Source organism: Akebia trifoliata, chromosome 6 (assembly GCF_017979445.1).
Source record: "Akebia trifoliata isolate Shusen 1 chromosome 6, ASM1797944v1, whole genome shotgun sequence".
In the NCBI taxonomy this organism is placed as follows: Eukaryota; Viridiplantae; Streptophyta; class Magnoliopsida; order Ranunculales; family Lardizabalaceae; genus Akebia; species Akebia trifoliata.
Genome location: NC_141380.1, coordinates 2,373,464 through 2,392,551, shown reverse-complemented (window position 1 = coordinate 2,392,551; position 19,088 = coordinate 2,373,464). Strand labels below are relative to the sequence as shown.

The 19,088-nt window shown below is 32.7% G+C and overlaps 1 protein-coding gene across 2 annotated transcripts; it reads right to left on the bottom strand.

Moving 5' to 3' along the window:
• Nucleotides 1-3,409: 3,409 nt before the first annotated feature.
• Nucleotides 3,410-7,092, bottom strand: LOC147399548 (Tetratricopeptide repeat (TPR)-like superfamily protein). 2 transcript variants are annotated; one of them, XM_086444950.1, is made up of 3 exons: nucleotides 6,926-7,092; nucleotides 5,088-6,649; nucleotides 3,410-3,833 (listed from the first exon to the last, which is right to left on the bottom strand). In XM_086444950.1, the coding sequence occupies exons 2-3, from the start codon at nucleotides 6,491-6,493 to the stop codon at nucleotides 3,578-3,580; spliced, it is 1,662 nt and encodes a 553-aa protein (XP_086301076.1). In that variant the 5' UTR covers nucleotides 6,494-6,649; nucleotides 6,926-7,092; the 3' UTR covers nucleotides 3,410-3,577. The 2 variants fall into 2 exon arrangements, with proteins under 2 accessions (XP_086301076.1, XP_086301077.1); XM_086444951.1 differs by having other exon boundaries at nucleotides 6,939-7,092.
• Between the last annotated feature and the right edge of the window lie 11,996 nt (nucleotides 7,093-19,088).

Below are 19,088 nucleotides of genomic sequence, written 5' to 3'. Positions count from 1 at the left end.
TGGTAAAAAATTCATAGGGGAGCGGATCCTCTCTAGCCCATTTGTCTTGAAGAAAAATTTAAATACAACCCTCTTAGATTCATGGTTTAGATTAAGATTTGAAAACAAAAAAAATTATCAAAAAATCTCTTTTTTGGCCTTAATCAAGTGTTTGAAAAAGGATGGTCACTGAGCTCCCATATTTAAATGATTGGATGCCATCATCTTGATGACATCACACCCCCTCAAATGTTGATATGGGTTATAGGAGAATCGCACTATAAAGGATTTGCTCCCAACTCAGAACTTACTTTCCTAACCAAATGTTAAGTTTCATGCCAACTTTAGGATATTGCAAGACCTTTTGTCTACTTCTAAAGTTGGCACGGAACTTTGAAGGGTTGTTATAATATGATGCTATCTCTGATGTATGCCCTCATCACAGAATCGTAGATTATTTGTCTCGGGATACACATGAAAAAAATTTATGATAACGTGCTCGGGGCGAATGATCTATGATTTTGTGATGAGGGCATAGAGTGGCGTCTGTATGAGGCGCATGAGAAAATCATTACACAACTTTTAATGCCTTTTACTACAAATAATATTCTGCAAAATGATTTAATATGATGAACTTTTTGAATGATTTAAGGAAAAATGAGTACTCCAATTTCCTTTTCTCAGTGCGAGTCACTTCATGGGTTGTTCTGGTAAAGTTGGCAAATCAAGTTTATTGGGTATCTAATAATAAACTAAAAAAGAGTTATTGAGTAGATCCTATGTTTAGATTTGAATTAATGTCCCAATTATTCAATTAGTCAACAAATAATTTATCGTGAATCTCCCTTTTTCAACAACTACCACGACAATTTAAATTTCCTTTTACCAATAGAAAACAACCACAAACTTCAAATAATTTACTTGTTATACATTATTTAGCAATTTAATTTTAATTCTTACGTCACTCTTTGGATCCACATGAAACAAGCCAACACTATAAGAAGTTTGTCGTAGTTAGATTTTCCCACTACAAAGCATTATCCCAAAGATTTGGGATCGACTAAATAAATCATATTCTTCCATTCTATTTTGTCTGAAGCGAAATCTTTTGTAATAGAAAATGAGTTTCGTATCTATTTTCACTATCTCCGTTCAAATTCCTTTGGGTCTTCACTGGTTCATTTATACCTTCAAGTGGAAAAGTTCTTTTAATTTAAATTGTATCGGACCTAGAATTTTATAGACTATTAACAATTTTAAACTCATACATGTCTAGTTAAGATTAGCTTAAATATTACTTCTCCCATAATAAAACTTGCAATCATGTAGAAGTACACTTAAGAAGGATGTAATGTACCAAAGATAGGAGTTGATCACAAAGTTTTTGGTATCGTCACAAAGACTTTACCAACTAAACTAACTGACATCTTCTTATCCTATGCATCTCCCATTTTTGAAAAAAAAATTTAATCAGAACATTCGATGTTCGTAATTGAATTGAGGTTTTTTTTTTTTAGGATGAAAGATTTTAATCACCGATCAGTTTAAGTCAAATTTTATATAATTACTTATATTGGGAGTGATGACTGTTAATGTGATTAAAATAGTTGAGGAAAGTCATTGAAGAGGTGAAATGTAGATTCAAGTCATGCTATGATGAGCCCTGATGTAACTTACACTCGTCCTAAATCCCCCAACAAACTGTTGGACAAATCCAAGATCATTGATTCTAATGTACTCAGACCAAGGTTTTGATTTTGCTTTATCAAGATCTCATAAGTACGCCAATGCTTTCCGTTATATTTACTTTTCAATACTACTCAAAATACAAAATATCTTCATCTTTTACATGATAAATATTTGTTAATCATCGATTGTTAAAATATTTATTTTCTAAAAAAAAAATTTTAATTCAAAGATTAAAATACTTTTAATATTTAGGGAAAATTATAAAAAAAAAACCAAATATAATAATTATTTTAAAAAAAAATACAAATTTTATGAAAATTATGAAAAAGGTAACAAACCGGCCATGTAAGGGCCGGTTTTTTTCTCTCTCCATTTTTTTCTTCTTTTTTATTTTTTTAATTTAAAAAAATCGAATTTTTTATACTCTAACCGCTCATTCAATGTCCTCTACATTTCTCTCTCCTCTTTCTCTCTCCTTTTTGTTTTTTTAATTAAAAAAATAAAAAAAATTCATTCTAACCGGTCATTCAATATCCTCTAAATTTCTATCTCCTCTTTCTCTCTCTCTTTTTGTTTTTTTAATTAAAAAATTCAAATGTTTTCATTGCCATTCCATGTCCTCTCTCTCTCTCTCTCTTAAATTTAAAAAAAAAAAACGAATTTTTATATTTTAAACGGCATTCAATGCTAGCTAAATTTCTCTCTTTATTTTTTAAATTAAAAAAACAAATTTTTACATTTTAAACGACCAATCAATGTCCGTTGAATTTCTCTCTCCTCTTTCTCTTTTTCTCTCTATTTTTTAAATTAAAAAAAAAGGAATTTTTACATTCTAAACAGTTATTCAATGTCCATTGAATTTTTCTCGGAATTTTTTTAAAATGAAACGACCATTATTCAATGTCCGATGAATTTTTCTCTTCACTTTTTTAAATAAAAAAATCGGTTAGAATGTAAAATTATGGTTTTTTAATTTTTTTAAAAAAAATAGGAGAGAAATTTAGAGGACATTAAATGGCAATGTAAACATTTGATTTTTTTAATTAAAAAACAAAAAGAGTGAGAAAGAGGAGAGAGAAATTTAGAGGACATTGAATGACCGGTTGGAATGAAAATTTTTTGATTTTTTTAAATTAAAAAAACAAAAAAAGAGAGAAAGAAGAGAGAGAAATGTAGAGGACATTGAATGGCAATGTAAATATTTGATTTTTTGAATTAAAAAAATAAAAAGAGAGTGAGAAAGAGGAGAGAGAAATTTAGAGAATATTGAATGGCCGGTTGGAATGAAATTTTTTTGATTTGTTTAATTAAAAAAACAAGAGAAAGAGAAAGAGGAGAGAGAAATGTAGAGGACATTGAATGACCGGTTAGAGTGTAAAAAATTTGATTTTTTTAAATTAAAAAAATAAAAAAAGAGAAAAAAATGGAAAGAGAAAAAAACTGGCCCTTACATGGCCGGTTTGTTACCTTTTTCATAATTTTCATAAAATTTGTACTTTTTTGTTAAATAATTATTATATTTGATTTTTTTTTATAATTTTCCCTAATATTTATTATATAAAAGATTAACCTATCTCTAGGTGCTTACAAAAAAGTAAAATGGGAAATATATAATTTGAAAGATATTCTAATTCAAAAAATTTCACACGATCAGAACTCGGTTGACATTGGGAAATGCACATAACCATAGATTTTTTTATTGTGAACCGTTTAAGAGAGAAAATGAAACGACTCAGTCATCTCACACAGCAAATTAAAGCTTCGTCAATTTCTTATCTTATTATTTTTCTTTAAATTTATATTCCAATTTTCAAGTGAAAAAAAAAGAAGGATGAAGATGAAGATGAAGACGAAGACGAAGGGAAGAGAGGAGGAAAGAACTGGAGTGGAGGAGAGTGTGCTACTTTGTCTACAGTGACTCGCAATTCTCATCGTTAGAAGAACCAAGCGGATAGCACGTGTCTTCGCCTCCTGTGTTCCATAGGAAATTAGCGTAGTTTCCAGCGTGGAACGTGTTGCTTGGGTCAGCTTCAATGGCCTCTAAAAATGTCTCCTCGGCTGCATTCAAATCCTTTCGTGCCAACCACAAGAAGTTCGCATATCGGCTTAGAGCCTCTGCGTCAACTGGTTTGACCTCAATTGAGCGCTTGAAGTAAACCTCCGCTCTGGTACCCAGATATGTCAAAAACAAAACATAAAAACATGGTCAGCCTATGAAAAGGAATCTTCTTTCTTTGAAGAAAGAATGATAAAAATTAAAAAAAAAAAAATCCAATAATACCATTCAGATTCAGCTTACTAATCCTACCAATTATTAAGAAGCTAACGAGATACTTTCCATTATTATACATTTCACCTGCTTTAAAAGGAAAGTAAGCCCATTTTATGCAAGACGACAAATAACCAACAACTCCCAAACAATGTAGAAAATTGAAGGATTGCTTAGTGTCCAGAACACCTGCGAATGTGAAGGCATCTATGGTTCTATAGAAATTATTTACGAGTTGTGCATGAAAATAATCTATGATTTCTGTAGAAGATGTTTTTTGTTAGATACCAAGAGATGACACGTGACACCTAAGGATTCGAATTAGACATGAAGATTTGAGCAAACTCGCCTGAAGTTAAGCTCGGTGGCTCAGTCAAATATCAACCATGGATTCAGATCTCAATTGGTCGAAAAAATATTGGGTCAATGACACATGATAAAACTGTTCAACCAGTCAAAATCCTTAAAAATCAGAGATTATATCAAAAATGATTAAAATCTTAATAAGGAAAAATCTCAAAGATGAAAAAATGTATGAAGATGAGATATTGACTAGAAACAATCCAAAATCATCAATTAAGGTCTCATCTTAAATTGGATAAGCGTAAAATCAATAATAAGATCTAAAAGATCTTAAAATTTCATCTCTATAAAAAAAATTATTAGATGTACTAAAATATAGGAGTTCTCCCCCCTATAAATTTTACATTATTTTTGTACTAAAATTCTAACTTAGACATCGGAGATGTGTTGTTACCGGCATATCCAAAGACACAAGGAGAGGAGACCGCAAGGTATCATCATAGATCTCAAGATTTTTGCATCTACAGTTCCTATGCACTTTGCCGTTAGGATGTGCGATGTGGGGTACAATCTTGAGGTCACTTCAACCTTAATTATTTTTTACCCACGAAAAAAAAAAAATATGGGATTTCACATAATCAAGATTGACCACATCTCTACCTTACAAAATTAGAGACATTAAGGAAGCTTCGATACAAGAGGGGTAAGTCCACGATTATGTGAAAATCAGGAAAAATTATGCATCCTACTATTCGGTCAAAATCCAAGATTATGTGAAAATCAAGAAAAAATATGCATAATTGGTCAATCAGAGATTCCATGGAAAAAAAAAAAAGCACAATTTTACCTGTCATGATCCTGAGCAACCAGATAGAGGTACTGAGCGTAGTTGGAGAGGAAGAGAGAGTTATTGGGCTCTTGAGACACGGCGTCCCTGTAGAGAAGCTCCGTCTTAAAGTGATCTGAATAATCTTCTGGTTCAATCAAAACAGTTATTGGTGACACAAACCGTTGCATCGTTTCATGATCAAGCGCATCGTAGTCCATTCTAGAAGCTTCCTCCACAATTGAATTCCACAGCTTCATTTCTTCGGAATCAAGTCCAGAATTGGACTCTGTGATTACTGATGGTTTCCCAAACGACGGTATACGGTGGTGATTGAAAGACGACAGTCCATCCCCACCATCGGTCCCACTAGGCGCCGCTCTAGCCTTCCCACCACCACCACCATTGTTTTCCCCAATTGAGTTCGTCTTTCCATCGAAAGACGAAACTAAAAACGTCTTAATTGTCGAAGAATCAAACTTGTGATTCTGATTCTGATTCTGATTTTCGGTTACCAATACAGTAGCGGTCGTTGAAGGAGGGACCGCCATTGCCATTGTTGTGTTGTTCGTAATCGAATAAACGGTGAAATTGGCTAGCAGGATCATCACATAAACCATGAGAGTTGGAGTGTGTGAGAAGATCTGTTGAAAGAGCCAAACAAACGAAGCTTGCATCTCTTTCTGAACTCGAACAAGAATCTCTTGTAAATCCTCGAAGAATAGAATTTCCCTCATCTGTAACACGTAGCTTTGAAGCTCGCGAATGATAAAAACCATTGACGAGAAGGCCTTCTTCATTGAGCAATAGGTTGATTCCCCTGCTTCTCTGAAACCTTCTTGCCATTGTTTCTTTCTCTTTATGATTCTTAGTGAGAGAGGAAGATCGACACTATTCGCTTTTCGCTCAATACTAGACTGAACTTCATCTAATTCTGGCCAGTCCGGTGGCTCTGGTCGAATTCCTAGCCATCGAGGCTCGACAGAATCGAAATTCGAAGGCGGAAATGGACGAGAAATTTGTATATCCTCATTGATGCTTCCGCCTTCTTTATCTATGGAATCGAATTCTAAGTTGTTCTCATATTCTGAAAGATGGAACTTTTGGGCTAATTCTTGAATCGTTTCTGCAAATTCTTCATCGGAGAAGCCATTGAAGCTGTCGCTGATAGCTCTCCTTAGAGTTTGGCTTCCTAATTTAGGAATTTCAAAAGATGGAGATCTCAAGAACTTTGTTGATGTTTTTCCAAACAAATCCGTTCGATCCAACCGATTAACAAAGCGGCAAACAAGAGGTCGACCGTTTCGCCTTCGTCTCTTCAATGAGGGAGATGAAATTACAGGGATTAGTGTGTGAGAAGAACATGGAGTTTGAGAAGTAAGGGACTGTGACCAATTCAAACATGTTGCAGCAACCTTTACTTCCATTACTCTAAAAACTTGGAAAAGTGAAAGAATGGAAAAGAGGGGAAATCCAGATGAGGACGAAAAAGAGAAGCTTTTCCCTAAAAAGATTGTTTTTGCTCTCTTTTTCTCCTGATTCGAATCAAATCTCAAGTTCAATTTCTCCCAATTCAACCACACCTGCAACGTAAACCACAAACGTTAGTAAAATCCAATATTTTCGTCTTAAATTTCTTAATTTCGTTACTGAAACTCAAAACAGACGAAATCTAAAAAAACAAACCAAAAAAAAAAAACTTTCCATCATTCAACCAAAAATTTCGGATCCAGAACCGCAAACCAAAAAACCTCCACGTTTCGGAAACCGAAATCGATGAAATCCAGTATCGAAATTCAAAAACAAAGAACGAAATTCGAAGAACAATAATAGAGAGATTGAAGATTAATCAAACTTACTGGAAATTTTTACCGGATTCCAACAATTCCCTCTTGATTCCGGTAAAGATTTCCTCCACCAACCTAAGAAAAATAGAAGGCCATAAGCTTCTGAGGGATTTGATAATCTCTCAAAGTTTTAAGGTGAGAGAGTCTGCTCTTATACATAATAAGAGATGAGGTGGTTTCCGAGAAAAAATCTTGGAACGAGAGAAGAGTAGAAGTATCAAAACGTATATACTGTTTTTGTATTTTTAATTATTTTTATACGGTTTGAGATACGGAATACTTGCATCGGGAATAGGGTTTTGGCATCAAGTCATTTTCCAGCGCGATTTTTTCTGTGATACAGCTAGACTCTGGTCAAGATATTTAGTCCATGCGGCTGAGGTCACGGACAAATGGACCTTAAGGGGCAATTTTTGTTTGCCACGTGTCGTTAGGAGCACCGTCAAAGAGAAAAAAAAATCTAAATTGTACTTTGGGTGTAGAAGAGAAATTCAACCTTCACATGTGTCAACTATCAAGACCACGTGACAGTCTACACTAGATACGTGTTGCATATTTAAGGTATTGATATCAAATTGAAACTTAAAATTCATTACGGAAAAAAAGACAGCTGCTATTGGCATCCCAACTTTTACTTATTACACTCCAAGTAAAAATAAATAATAAATGAAGAGATATTTACGAAATCATGCACCACCATTATTCTAATTCCGATTTTGATACACTGTTCATTTTATTTATAAAAACTGCACGCAGTACACTCTTCAATTTTGTGCATTTATGAGCTCATAAATTTAAAAGTGACTTCGTTATAAATTTGCAGTTGGATAAAAAGTGAACAGCACACCAAATGTAAGGTCTGAGCCAGGATTTTGTCCATGTGAGCGATAAATAAGAGTAAATTTTTTTGTGAGGACTATAGTAATTAATTTGTTTATCTATCACTAAATTCTGTCGCAATAACTCACTAATTCATAGACTTTAAATCCACCCCTAACCGCATACATATTTTAAGAATTAAAATGCGTGACACCCATAAAAGAATGGTTAAGAACAAGTAAAAATTGGGGTGCAAATAGAATCTCTCTCTTGGTAGATTTATATTTCTTGGATTAAGATTCTACATGAACCTAATCATAATTGTAAACAATTGGTAAAATTATTTGAAAGAGCGTTGTAATGCTAAGATTATAATTTGAGTCAAACCTTGGTAATGTTTGAAGAGTGTGTTTTGATCTTTTATTGTGGCGTGATAAATAATTTAACAAATTGGAGTGTAATAAGTAAAAAATTGTGGTGCCAATATATGGACTCTCTAACACGCTTGTAAATATACAAATTTCACGATAATTATAGATTTTGATCATCTTATGTTTGTCTACTATACAAATTATAGAAATAAAATTTTGATGAGTCATTACGAATATTTTTTTAATGAATTAAAATCTATACACTCATGAAGAAGGTTGAATCTCGACTCTGATACTAAAAATCTCATCGTAAAAAACTTATATCTTCTTCTTAGGTTAACAGTGCTTTAAATTTGAACGTGCACCATCTTGTTTTAAGTATAATTGTGGAAGTTACTAATGAAACTCTGAAGCCAAAATCTAATTCACATAGTTATTTTTATCAAAATCAATCTATCTTTAAATTAATAAATTTATTTTATTTATACCACATGATCAATCACAGTTAAATCTCTTGATTTTTATTGTGATTTTAGGGTTATGTACTTCATCTTTTGATGTTTTAGACCACTTCTTGAACTCCCGATAATTATGCTCATGATGACATAATTCAATAGGATTGAATCATCGTGAGATCTTAATTTATATTTGTACAAATATCATATTAATTAGAATGAAAAAGACTTTTTTAATCTCAAGCAATAGCTGAGGATTTTCATCAAACAAATAATTGAGATTAGAAGAAAAGAAACTTCCTTAAGAGATCAATTTTATCTTTTAGGATTCAGTAAAATACTTTCAGGGATTCATTTTTTTCTTGAGAATCCCATGCATTACCACGTTTGTTTAATGGAGTGTTGAAATTATTATTTTTCTAGAATATTTTTTTTTTCTTTTAATGCATAAATTAATATATCAATGAACATGAACCAACAAGCATTGGGTGCAGTGACCAATGTATCCCTAAAAAAAAAAAAGAGGTATTGGGTTCAAGCCCCCTTGTTGGTCGCCCACATAGATTTATCCCAATTTACCTATTTTATGTAGTTTGTGGGGTATTTCATGTACTTGGGGATTTGGACGATATAGCACTCTAAGAGGTCAATCGCCTTGTCTTTACTAGTTATGCCTATAGGTCTGTAATTCTTGTAATAAAAAAAATTATATATATAAATTATTAGTATGATTTTAACACTCAGAAAACTAGGTTTGACGTCTCGTCTCGTTCATAGACGAAACCAAGTTGTCTCATATGATTCAACTCATCTCGTATGAGATAATTCATTCAATTCGGTATACAATTATTTATTCAAAAATATCATAAGATGTTTAGTAATAAAATCAGATTTTATTTATATAATTATTTTAATTAAAATATACAAAATTTTGATTGTATCGTACAATTTTACTGACTCGACTGAAAATTTTGAAATATTGTCCGAGTCATCTCATTTGTCTCTTGAGATTTTTCACGTGTGAGACGTCATGTCTATTTGTCTCGTTCATGCACGATACTAAGACGACTCCTCTCCATCCAAATTTAAAACAATATTTATGATGAATTTGAGCATTCCATGTCATGCATATTTCCTGATTTTTTTTTTTTCTTTTGAAGAAAAAAAGAAATTTGGATTCTATCAATAAATGTCCAAGAGTATCCTTGTCGTGTCCTCCATGAGAAGTCGAAAGGCCAGTTATTAATTTTCCATAAAATGACATAATTAACCTTCTTCATCTTTGCCCGACGTAGACACGTAAACTTTCTTAATCGTATAAAATAACCCCAAAAAGAAGTATTTGAGTATTACGGATTGTTAATGACCGTATGTAATCGTAGTGGTATGTCATACGGAACGTATGAATCTCAAAGCTTGTCCAAGTCGGTTAAAACATAGGACAAGCTAATACTTACAGCAATAAGGAGAGGCATTTTAGTAAATTGACTTATATAAGACATGTGCTTTATTTCTGTTAAAGCTTCTATTGTTAATTGATTTTGCTAGCTTTGCGTTGGAACCGCTTCATTTCCAGCAAATTTTAACAGAGAGGAAGTTTGGTTGGAAATACAAATAAAAGTCACTTTCGTGTTATTGGATGCCTAATTGTTTTTAGTTGGAGTGCGGACGAAATATAATATAATAAGAATGTGAGTGTGTAAATGGGCTGAAGAATTGACGGCCCAGAATAAATGCATGGAGGGAAGCTCAAAGCCAACTTGGTCATGATTCTTTTCATTGGCCCACCATGAGATGGTGATTGGTAGAAAAGAGAATGCTGAATGAAACACTGAAGGAACCAGTAAGACCAATTGGAACTCTATTTTTTTTTCTCCTGCTCATGGAGTGATCTCAATTCATACTAAGCTGACGTGGAGGTGGTAGGAAATTGTGAATTGAGGTCGCTCCAACACAAACTATTTTGTTAGCTTGACATATGTTAAGATGCATTAAATACACCTTGAAAATATGCATCTGATAATATTTTTAAGAGTCGTGTTGGAGTGATTGCAAGATTATCTCATATCGCACTTTATTGACGTGGAAGTGTGTAGGAGTCATAGATGTTTTTCATCATATCTCAATGAAAAAGTATCTATGATTCCTACACACTTCTACTTCAAGAAAGTGCGATATAAGATATAATCTTGAGGTTATTATTTCAGCATTACTCTATTTTTTATAGAAATTTTTTTATGGACATTTTAGAAAGTAAAATTTTTTTAAGGTGTATTTAATGCATTTTAACTTTTACCCTCTTTGGGCAAATGTTAACAATACCCTAATATAAGATTATAGAGAGATTTTTAATTTACAAATAGGAAAAAAAAAAAGATGAAGACATTGTTAAGTTTAGTCTCACATCGGACACTCATTGCCTTGTTTCTCTCCTTATAAGTTCTTGGGACTCTCCACTCATTGTCAATTGATTTTGTATTGAACCCTCAAATTTATTATGGTATCAGAGTAGGTATTTCTCTTTTCCGAGCAGGCCTTTCTCTTCTCCACATCATCTAGTTCATATCTCCTCGTACTTTAGTCCAATCCGGCCCACACATGTTTGGGGCATGTTAAGTTTAGTCCCACATTAGACACTCATTGTTTTATCTCTCTCCTTATAAGCTCCTAGTTCTCTCCACTCATTGTCAATTAATTTTAAGTTAGACCCCTAAATTTATCATACACAGAGGGGAAAAAAAAAAAAGAGTTGTGTTGGAGTGACCTCAAACTTGTATCTCATATCGCACATCTTGACGTGAGAGAAGATAGGAACCATATATGCTTTTTCATTTATATCTCGATGAAAAGAATCTATGGTTCCCATACACTTTCGTGTCAGGATGTGCGATGTGAGATACAATTAATCTTGAGATCAGTTCAATATTATTCAAAAAATAAATAACATCTGGAGATGGATTTTTTTTTATTTTTTTCAGAAGGTTATGGGGAAAATATTTTCTCTTCCATATGAAAAAGCATAGACCTGAGCATTACACGGATCCTGGCTTTCTTTGGAGAAAGATATATAGAATTTGCTCAAAAAGGTCTACTTTTTAGTTAAATTATTAAAATTTGTTAAAATAATCTTTTATGCCGTTTGGTCCATGGGGAAAGTGCATGCAGCCTAACTAGATCCCAGGGATATTCGAGAAAATATATGCCTAAAATTCTAAAGCCTACAATCCACTCGGTTGTTTAACCAATCACGTCAACTTGATGATCAAGAAAAGTTTGACTTGTGAGTGAGAAAAATACAAAAATAGAAGAAAATATTTTTGAGTTAAAACCTTATTTCAAGTATGATATTTTAATTTTAAATGGATATTTACTTTGATTAACGAATTCTTATAATACATTCATAAATCTAAATTATTAAAATTATGAATAAATTAAAGATTAATAATAATTTTTTTAAATTATTTACTTACATTTTCAATAAAAAAATTATAATTTTATTTTAAAGAACTTTAAACAATAGCATCACCAGTAAAACTGCCACTTAAGTCGATCTTGTTCATCGAACTCCCTCTCTTTCGCATGTGAATATACTTTCTAGACCCATCAAGTCACCATGGTTTGTTTCATTTCTTTTTGTACTTAGAGACAAAATCAGCCCAAAATAAAGGATTTCTAACCATTGGATTCAATCATACTATTTATTTGCTAGGGTGAATAATTATTTCGTGAGCTAAATTTGATGAATTTAGGATTTAGTCTCATTGTTCATTTTAATTACCAGAACATGATGTGAAATAGTTACTTTAAAACCTTCGAATTCGTTACCGTTCATGTTTCAGTAATTAAAATGAACATTGAGCCAAAATCATCAATTCATCAAACGTTGATCATGTTTTTGTAAAAATTCCTATTTGCTTAGTTGACCAAACAATTTTTTCATCTTCTTTTGATAATAAAAAAAAAATTATGTAAGAAAACTTGGATATTGTTTAATAAGATTTTTTTTATGTAATTTGTTTTTGTTCTTGAAATTCACTTGGCGTGTACACATGTAACATGTTATGTTCATGGTCCCAAATAATTGACTCTCTATTCACCACATACTATCTAGGAGTGATAACTTAGGATATAATGCTTCAAAATAATCGATATGTACGTATATATTCTGCATTGCATGGGCTACATCCAAAATTCAGAGAACCACCAACTACATATGATGCATCAACTTCAATTTTGAAATGATGTTGAAATACTATATATAAATCTTTTCATATCTATTGAGATAATATCATTTGAAAGCTCTTGTTATGATATCTGTAAGAAATTTTTTTATTTTTATTTTTATCCACAATAAACATGTATCACATTGAGATGCGCATTACACACGAAGTGATGAACAAATAATGAATTCCTCTCTAATTTAATTAAGACAAAATTATATGTTAAAAATATAAGATAAACTCCGACCTTGAGAATCATTTGTTTTCTCTGCAAAGATTGACGATAGGGAAGTCTAAGGAGAAAAAAATTCCCAAATTTTTTGGCAAAATTAGTGAAAACTTGTTTTGAGATTTACACCTATAAAATCTATAAATATGAGGCAAGATTCATAGATAGGAAGATAGAAAAAGATAACTAATAAGACTCGCAATTGTTTTCTCTTCTAATCTTTATAATTTTTATTATTTATTTGTTAGGGCAGCAAGAACGTTAGTGGTCACGTGAAAGTGGTTCAAGGAGTTTCGTACCTAGGTTGTGGGATCTGTAAGAGAATAGGATGCATCGTATTATGATACATGAGATGCATTGTATCATTGTCAACATATCTTATAATAAAAGGAAGGTTAAGATTGTGATTGAGAACAAAATATATAACAATACCTATCAAGATATTCTACATTAGGCTTTTAAGAGGGTAGATCAATATAATGGGCTTTTCCATAGTAGTAGGGGCTCGGCCCATAGATGAAGGAAAACGTCAAATCACGCTATTTGACTTAGGGCTGTCAACGGATAGCTATCCGATCGGATAGTGTTATATCCGAATTCGAATCCGAAAATAAATACTACTATCCGAATTCGAATTCGAATCCGATCGGATATCCCTAACATACATTCGAATTCGAATCCGAAAAATATATCGGATATCCGATAATATCCGATTCGATAAAAAATTCGACGAAACCCACAGATTTGTCCGAAAAATCACTCCGACCAGTTCAGATCGGATCAGAGAGAGAGAGAGAGAGAGAGGGAGGGAGAGAGTATGTACCTGCATGCTCGCCGGCCGGAGAAGACTTGTCGGGGTTCGCATAGTTGAAACGACGAAACCCACAGATTTATCCAAAAAATCACTCCGACCGGTTCAGATCGGAGAGAGAGAGAGAGAGAGAGAGAGAGAGAGAGAGAATACTTACCTGATGATCGCCGGCCGGAGAAGATTGTGGTCGAAGTTCGATCGAAACCCGCTGTTGCGTCTGGTTCTTTACGGCTTTAGGTGGGTTTGAGAAGATGAAGTTTTAAAAATAAAATTTCGTTGTATGTAACGAATACATAAGACATATATATACATATATAAAAGTTTTGTTATAAAACATAAATACATGATATATGTATTGTTATCGGAGCGGATATTATCGAATCGGATATCGCAATATCCGAATTCGTATCCGAAATTCATTCGAATGTTAAAATGACATCCGAATCCGAATCCGATATCCGAAATTTTCGAATAATATCCGATTTTTCGAATTCGAATTCGAATTCGAATTCGGATTTCGGCTATCCATTGACACCCCTAATTTGACTGGCTCATGTGAGGGTTTGCGGACAACGCCGCCGAGACGAAGACGGAAGATTCCTGAATATTTATATGTATTTTTCGGATTAGGGTTTAATGTAATTTTTTTTTTAATTAATTATTTATTTATGCTCTGTGAGGTTTATGGCAATTGATAGAGTTGTAGAGGTTTGAGAGCTTATAATTGATCTTTGTCATTGATAGTTGATTGATCTCCCTCTTTTCTGTGGAGGTAGGCAACTTGTTAAACCACGTAAATCCTTGTATTCTATGTGTATATATTTATTTCTAAAATATGGAAAAATTAATTCTTCCTCCTATTGCGTTTCTACACAACATTTAAACTTTAAAGCGTTCTTCGCAAGGACCCAACTTAGCTTATATACCTTTGTAATGTTTTCTATAGGCTTTCAACTATCAATTTCATCATTATTATCTATGTTGTGCTCATTCATCAAATATGATATTTTTTATTTTTGGAGTCGTGATAATTTGACGCTCTTTTTTAAGATGCTCACGTCACAGAACTGTAGATCCTTTACTTCAGGATACACAAGAAAAAGATTTATGATTTTGTAATTGCTAGGTCAAGGAATGGGGGGGGGGGCATTTTAAAGAAAGAGCATCAGATTATCATTAATGTTATTTTTATTATGAGAATTTAGTTTCATAAAGCATAGGGGGGGGGGGGGGGGGCATTTTAAAGAAAGAGCATCAGATTATCATTAATGTTATTTTTATTATGAGAATTTAGTTTCATAAAGCATAGGGCATTTTTTTCATCCCACTAATTTTTCCTCTACATAACATTCAGTATTGTATTATTCTTCCTTTGATTGAACCACCAATCTCTAATATGATGGGGTATCTTTCTTTTTTGTTTCATAAGCCTATTTCTAATAAGAGAAGTTAAGAGTTATCTTCATAGGTAATCGAACCATAATACATAAATTGGAATTTTCCCTTTACAGATGTGTGGCATACGTTTATCTGACCCATTAATCACTTTTCTTACATGGATAGAGAATTTGATAATTTTAATTTTTTTTTCCCATTTAAATATCTTCTTATTTTTTAATGTAATAGCAATTATCAGAGAATTATAATTAAGAAAAAAATGAGGAAGATATGACGGAAAAAAATCTGCTATCTTGTGAAAAGAATATAAGAAACAAAAGCCCTTTCCTTACTATGATAATAAGGAAAAAGGGGTTACTAAATCTCATTTATCATCAAAAGACCTTAAGATGCATAAAACAAGTCATCGAGATATGAAATTGTTGTGTAAATGTCTTGTATTATATTGTGCTACGTAGAGTTGCGGGGGTAGTGGGTGCAGGTAAAAAGAACAATGCCCTGGGCCGAATTTTTTAAGGGGTACTAAAAAGGTAATAATGTAATATTTTCTTAAAGGTTTCTCAGTTATATTAATAGAGATTTTTAGGTTATAAAATTAATGAGAAAATAGTAATTATTCTTATTATGTTTTTTGGATGTAGACAAACTGTTAAATCTTATAAATCCTTATGTTTTGTGTGATTATATTATATTTGCTATTTTAATTTTTTTCACAATAACACTGTTTTTCCTCACTATCATAGTAAAACCAGTCGGACTCATGTGAGAAATAGTGAGAGTGTCTCCATTGCTAGTGTTAAGAGAATAGCCAACAAAGAAGGCGTGGGGGAGGGGGAGAGTGTGCGGGTGGGGATGGGGGTGGGGGTGTGCTTCACGTGGGGGTGGCGAATTAGAGATTCCTTCCACTCTTAATCAGATGTCTTCTCTCTCTTTCTCTCTCCCTCCAAAACCTTTACAATCTTTGTCTTCTTATCCAAAGAATGGCCAGAATGCCCATATGTATATTTAAGTCAAATATGCCTATCAGTCTACTAATTATATTGATCCCTTAACCATTCCTCCTTGAAGAATCATGTGATCAAGGTGGGTATGCCCCTTTTATATTGTACATTTATCTTTTATAAAATCCCTTCCTTTCTTAGCATTAAAAAAAAATGGAGTTCAAAATATATGTTGGTGAAAAAATTATCTTCTTTGTAGGTGCTAGCTAACTAGTTGGTAAAGTTTTTGGACGATGATACCATATACTTGGATTCAAATCACTCGAGTATCAAGTACGAGTGCAACTTGGTCTAGTTCAAATCGAGAACTAAACCAAACCGATAACTTTAGGGTGGTTCGGATTGATTTGGCATTAGTTGTGGTTCGATTTCGAGTTATAAAAATGGAGTATCGATCAATCTGGTTCAGTTCTTGGATCCAACTTTTATGGAATCAAACCAAACTGAGAATCAAACCCTTATGCAATATATATATAGGGTAGCGTTCAATGGCAAACTTGATTGAACTGATTTTTTATGAGGATGTTCTCTATGATGAGAAGATCATCCTCACAAAAAATCAACTCAATCTGAAACTTGTAAGTCTATTAAAAGTGATTTACAAATTATTAGTAAAAAATCGACAATCCACATTCTAAATCACTTTTGATGGGGTTAGAAATTTTAGATTGAACTGATTTTTTTAAGGGAAGTTTTAGATTGTCTTATACGAGCAAAAATGTTCAGAATGGGTTGATTTTTTGTGAGGATGATATATATGGTGAAGAGATCATCCTTATAAAAAATCAGCTCATTTCGAAACTTCTAACTCAAGTTTACAAGTTGAAGATTGTGAACCGTCGATTTTTATAAAATCATTTTTGATAAGGTTAGAAGTTTTGGAATGGGCTGATTTTTTGCAAGAATGATTCCCTCACCATAGACATCACCCTCACAAAAAATCAGCCCATTCCAAACCTTTTTGCCCATATAAGACAAAACACGTTGTAGCTATATATATAATAATTATTATGAATTATTTTAAGAGTTAAGACATATATTAGTGATTTTTATAGATAAACTAATGACTTTTTATGGATAGATTAGTAATTATTGTATGAAATTTTATATGTATTATATATTTATTTTTTCATTAAAAAATATTACTCATAATTAATAGAGGTTTGGTTTCTATGGAATTTGGTTCGGTTCTGATTCTTGTTTAGTGGAATCAACCTAGATTGGTTCGGTTCCTATTTGACCTCAAACCAAACCAAGCCAAATTGCACCACTAATCTCGAGTTATTGAATCCTTAAAAACAAACTTATTAATAAATAAATAAATAAAACTACATAATGAGGATGTTTGCAAAAAAAATTATCTATCACTTGGGTACTGGGGTTTATGAGATACCAACATGTGTCTTTTTTTGGGGAAGGTGTAAAACTATGGTCTTATAATGAGTTTGGATTGGATTTGATTTTTAGACATGGATTATAAGATTATGATGGTTTAGGTTTGGGTATTTGAACTAAATTTGAAAATGAGTTTGGTATTGAATTAGGATATGGATAATGGATATAGAATTGAGAAATGAGTATGAAATTAGGTAAAAAAATGGGTTATGGAATTGCACTAGGGACAAGGTTTGGGCATGCCAATTAATATGAATGATGCATGTGTGAATGTATGTATGAAAAAAATGTGTCAAATGGCAATTATTATGCAACGTGGGATTGTTGAAGTGCTTTAGACCTTAATTAAAATAAACTTGAGATTTAAAATTTTGAACATTTTCTAATGGATTCGTGCAAATTGAAGTATCTACATCACTGAATAGTATTTTTTTTTAAATCAATAGGCCTATTTTTAATGAAACCAATAACTTAAAATTAGCGGGAATTGAACCAGATTTATAGGAAAATAGATTTGTTGTTTTGAAAGTTATGTGCTAAGCTAATGAACCAATGGCACAACATCATGCCATTGGTTCATAATTTTAGCACATAACTTTCGAAACAACAACTCTCTGTTCGATTTATAGTATCATCACCCACAGGCTTTCTCAATTAAGCTAGTTAGGTAATTTGGTAAATATAGTTAAAATATCTAAGTTGGTGGTCAATTTGGACAAGACCAATTTTGGTGTCTTTGTTGTATGTGGGGACGAAAAATGGTTGAACCTTCAAGTGGTGGACACCACCGTTAATGGCATCCAAGCCATTGCAGTCAATTCCAGCATGTGTTTCTTGCTTAATGTATCAAGATATATTTGCAGGATCATGCACCTGCAATCGTCGTCTTGTACTCTATCGCATCTATTTGGTGTCAACAATACGAAACTTATTTTGCTTTCAATCTTGTCTAAGAGCTTGATTTTCAATCATGGATGAACAATACATATTTTTCAAAATATTGGTCCAGAGCTATCAAAAAGAAAAGAATTTACGTGTCAAATAATTTTGCTAATAAAAAGTGTGGTGTACACTTTTTAATGAGAGTTTTATTTTAGGGGTCCTCCATGGCTGATATTTGTGTTAGTTCCTGATGGTTGGATGTAAAGCTTGAAATCTAGCACATTGATTTATCGACACACAAACCTATGACTTCCCCGGCTTAGTAGATATAATATATCGAGTAAAGAATCATGATAATCTGACTACCCCACATGGCAAACTCAATTGACTCTCTCGACGTGACAAGTTCTTGAACCATAGATCTATATGTCTGGAGATACAAAATTACGTTTTCCCATAAAAATGTGTATCCCGACGCATTCAGATCGATGATTTCCAAACTTGTCACTTCAGGAGAATTGATTGAGTGTGCCAATGGGTTGGGCTTGATGGTAAGACTGGGTGTGCTCTCAGGTCTTGTCTTCGAATCCCCTT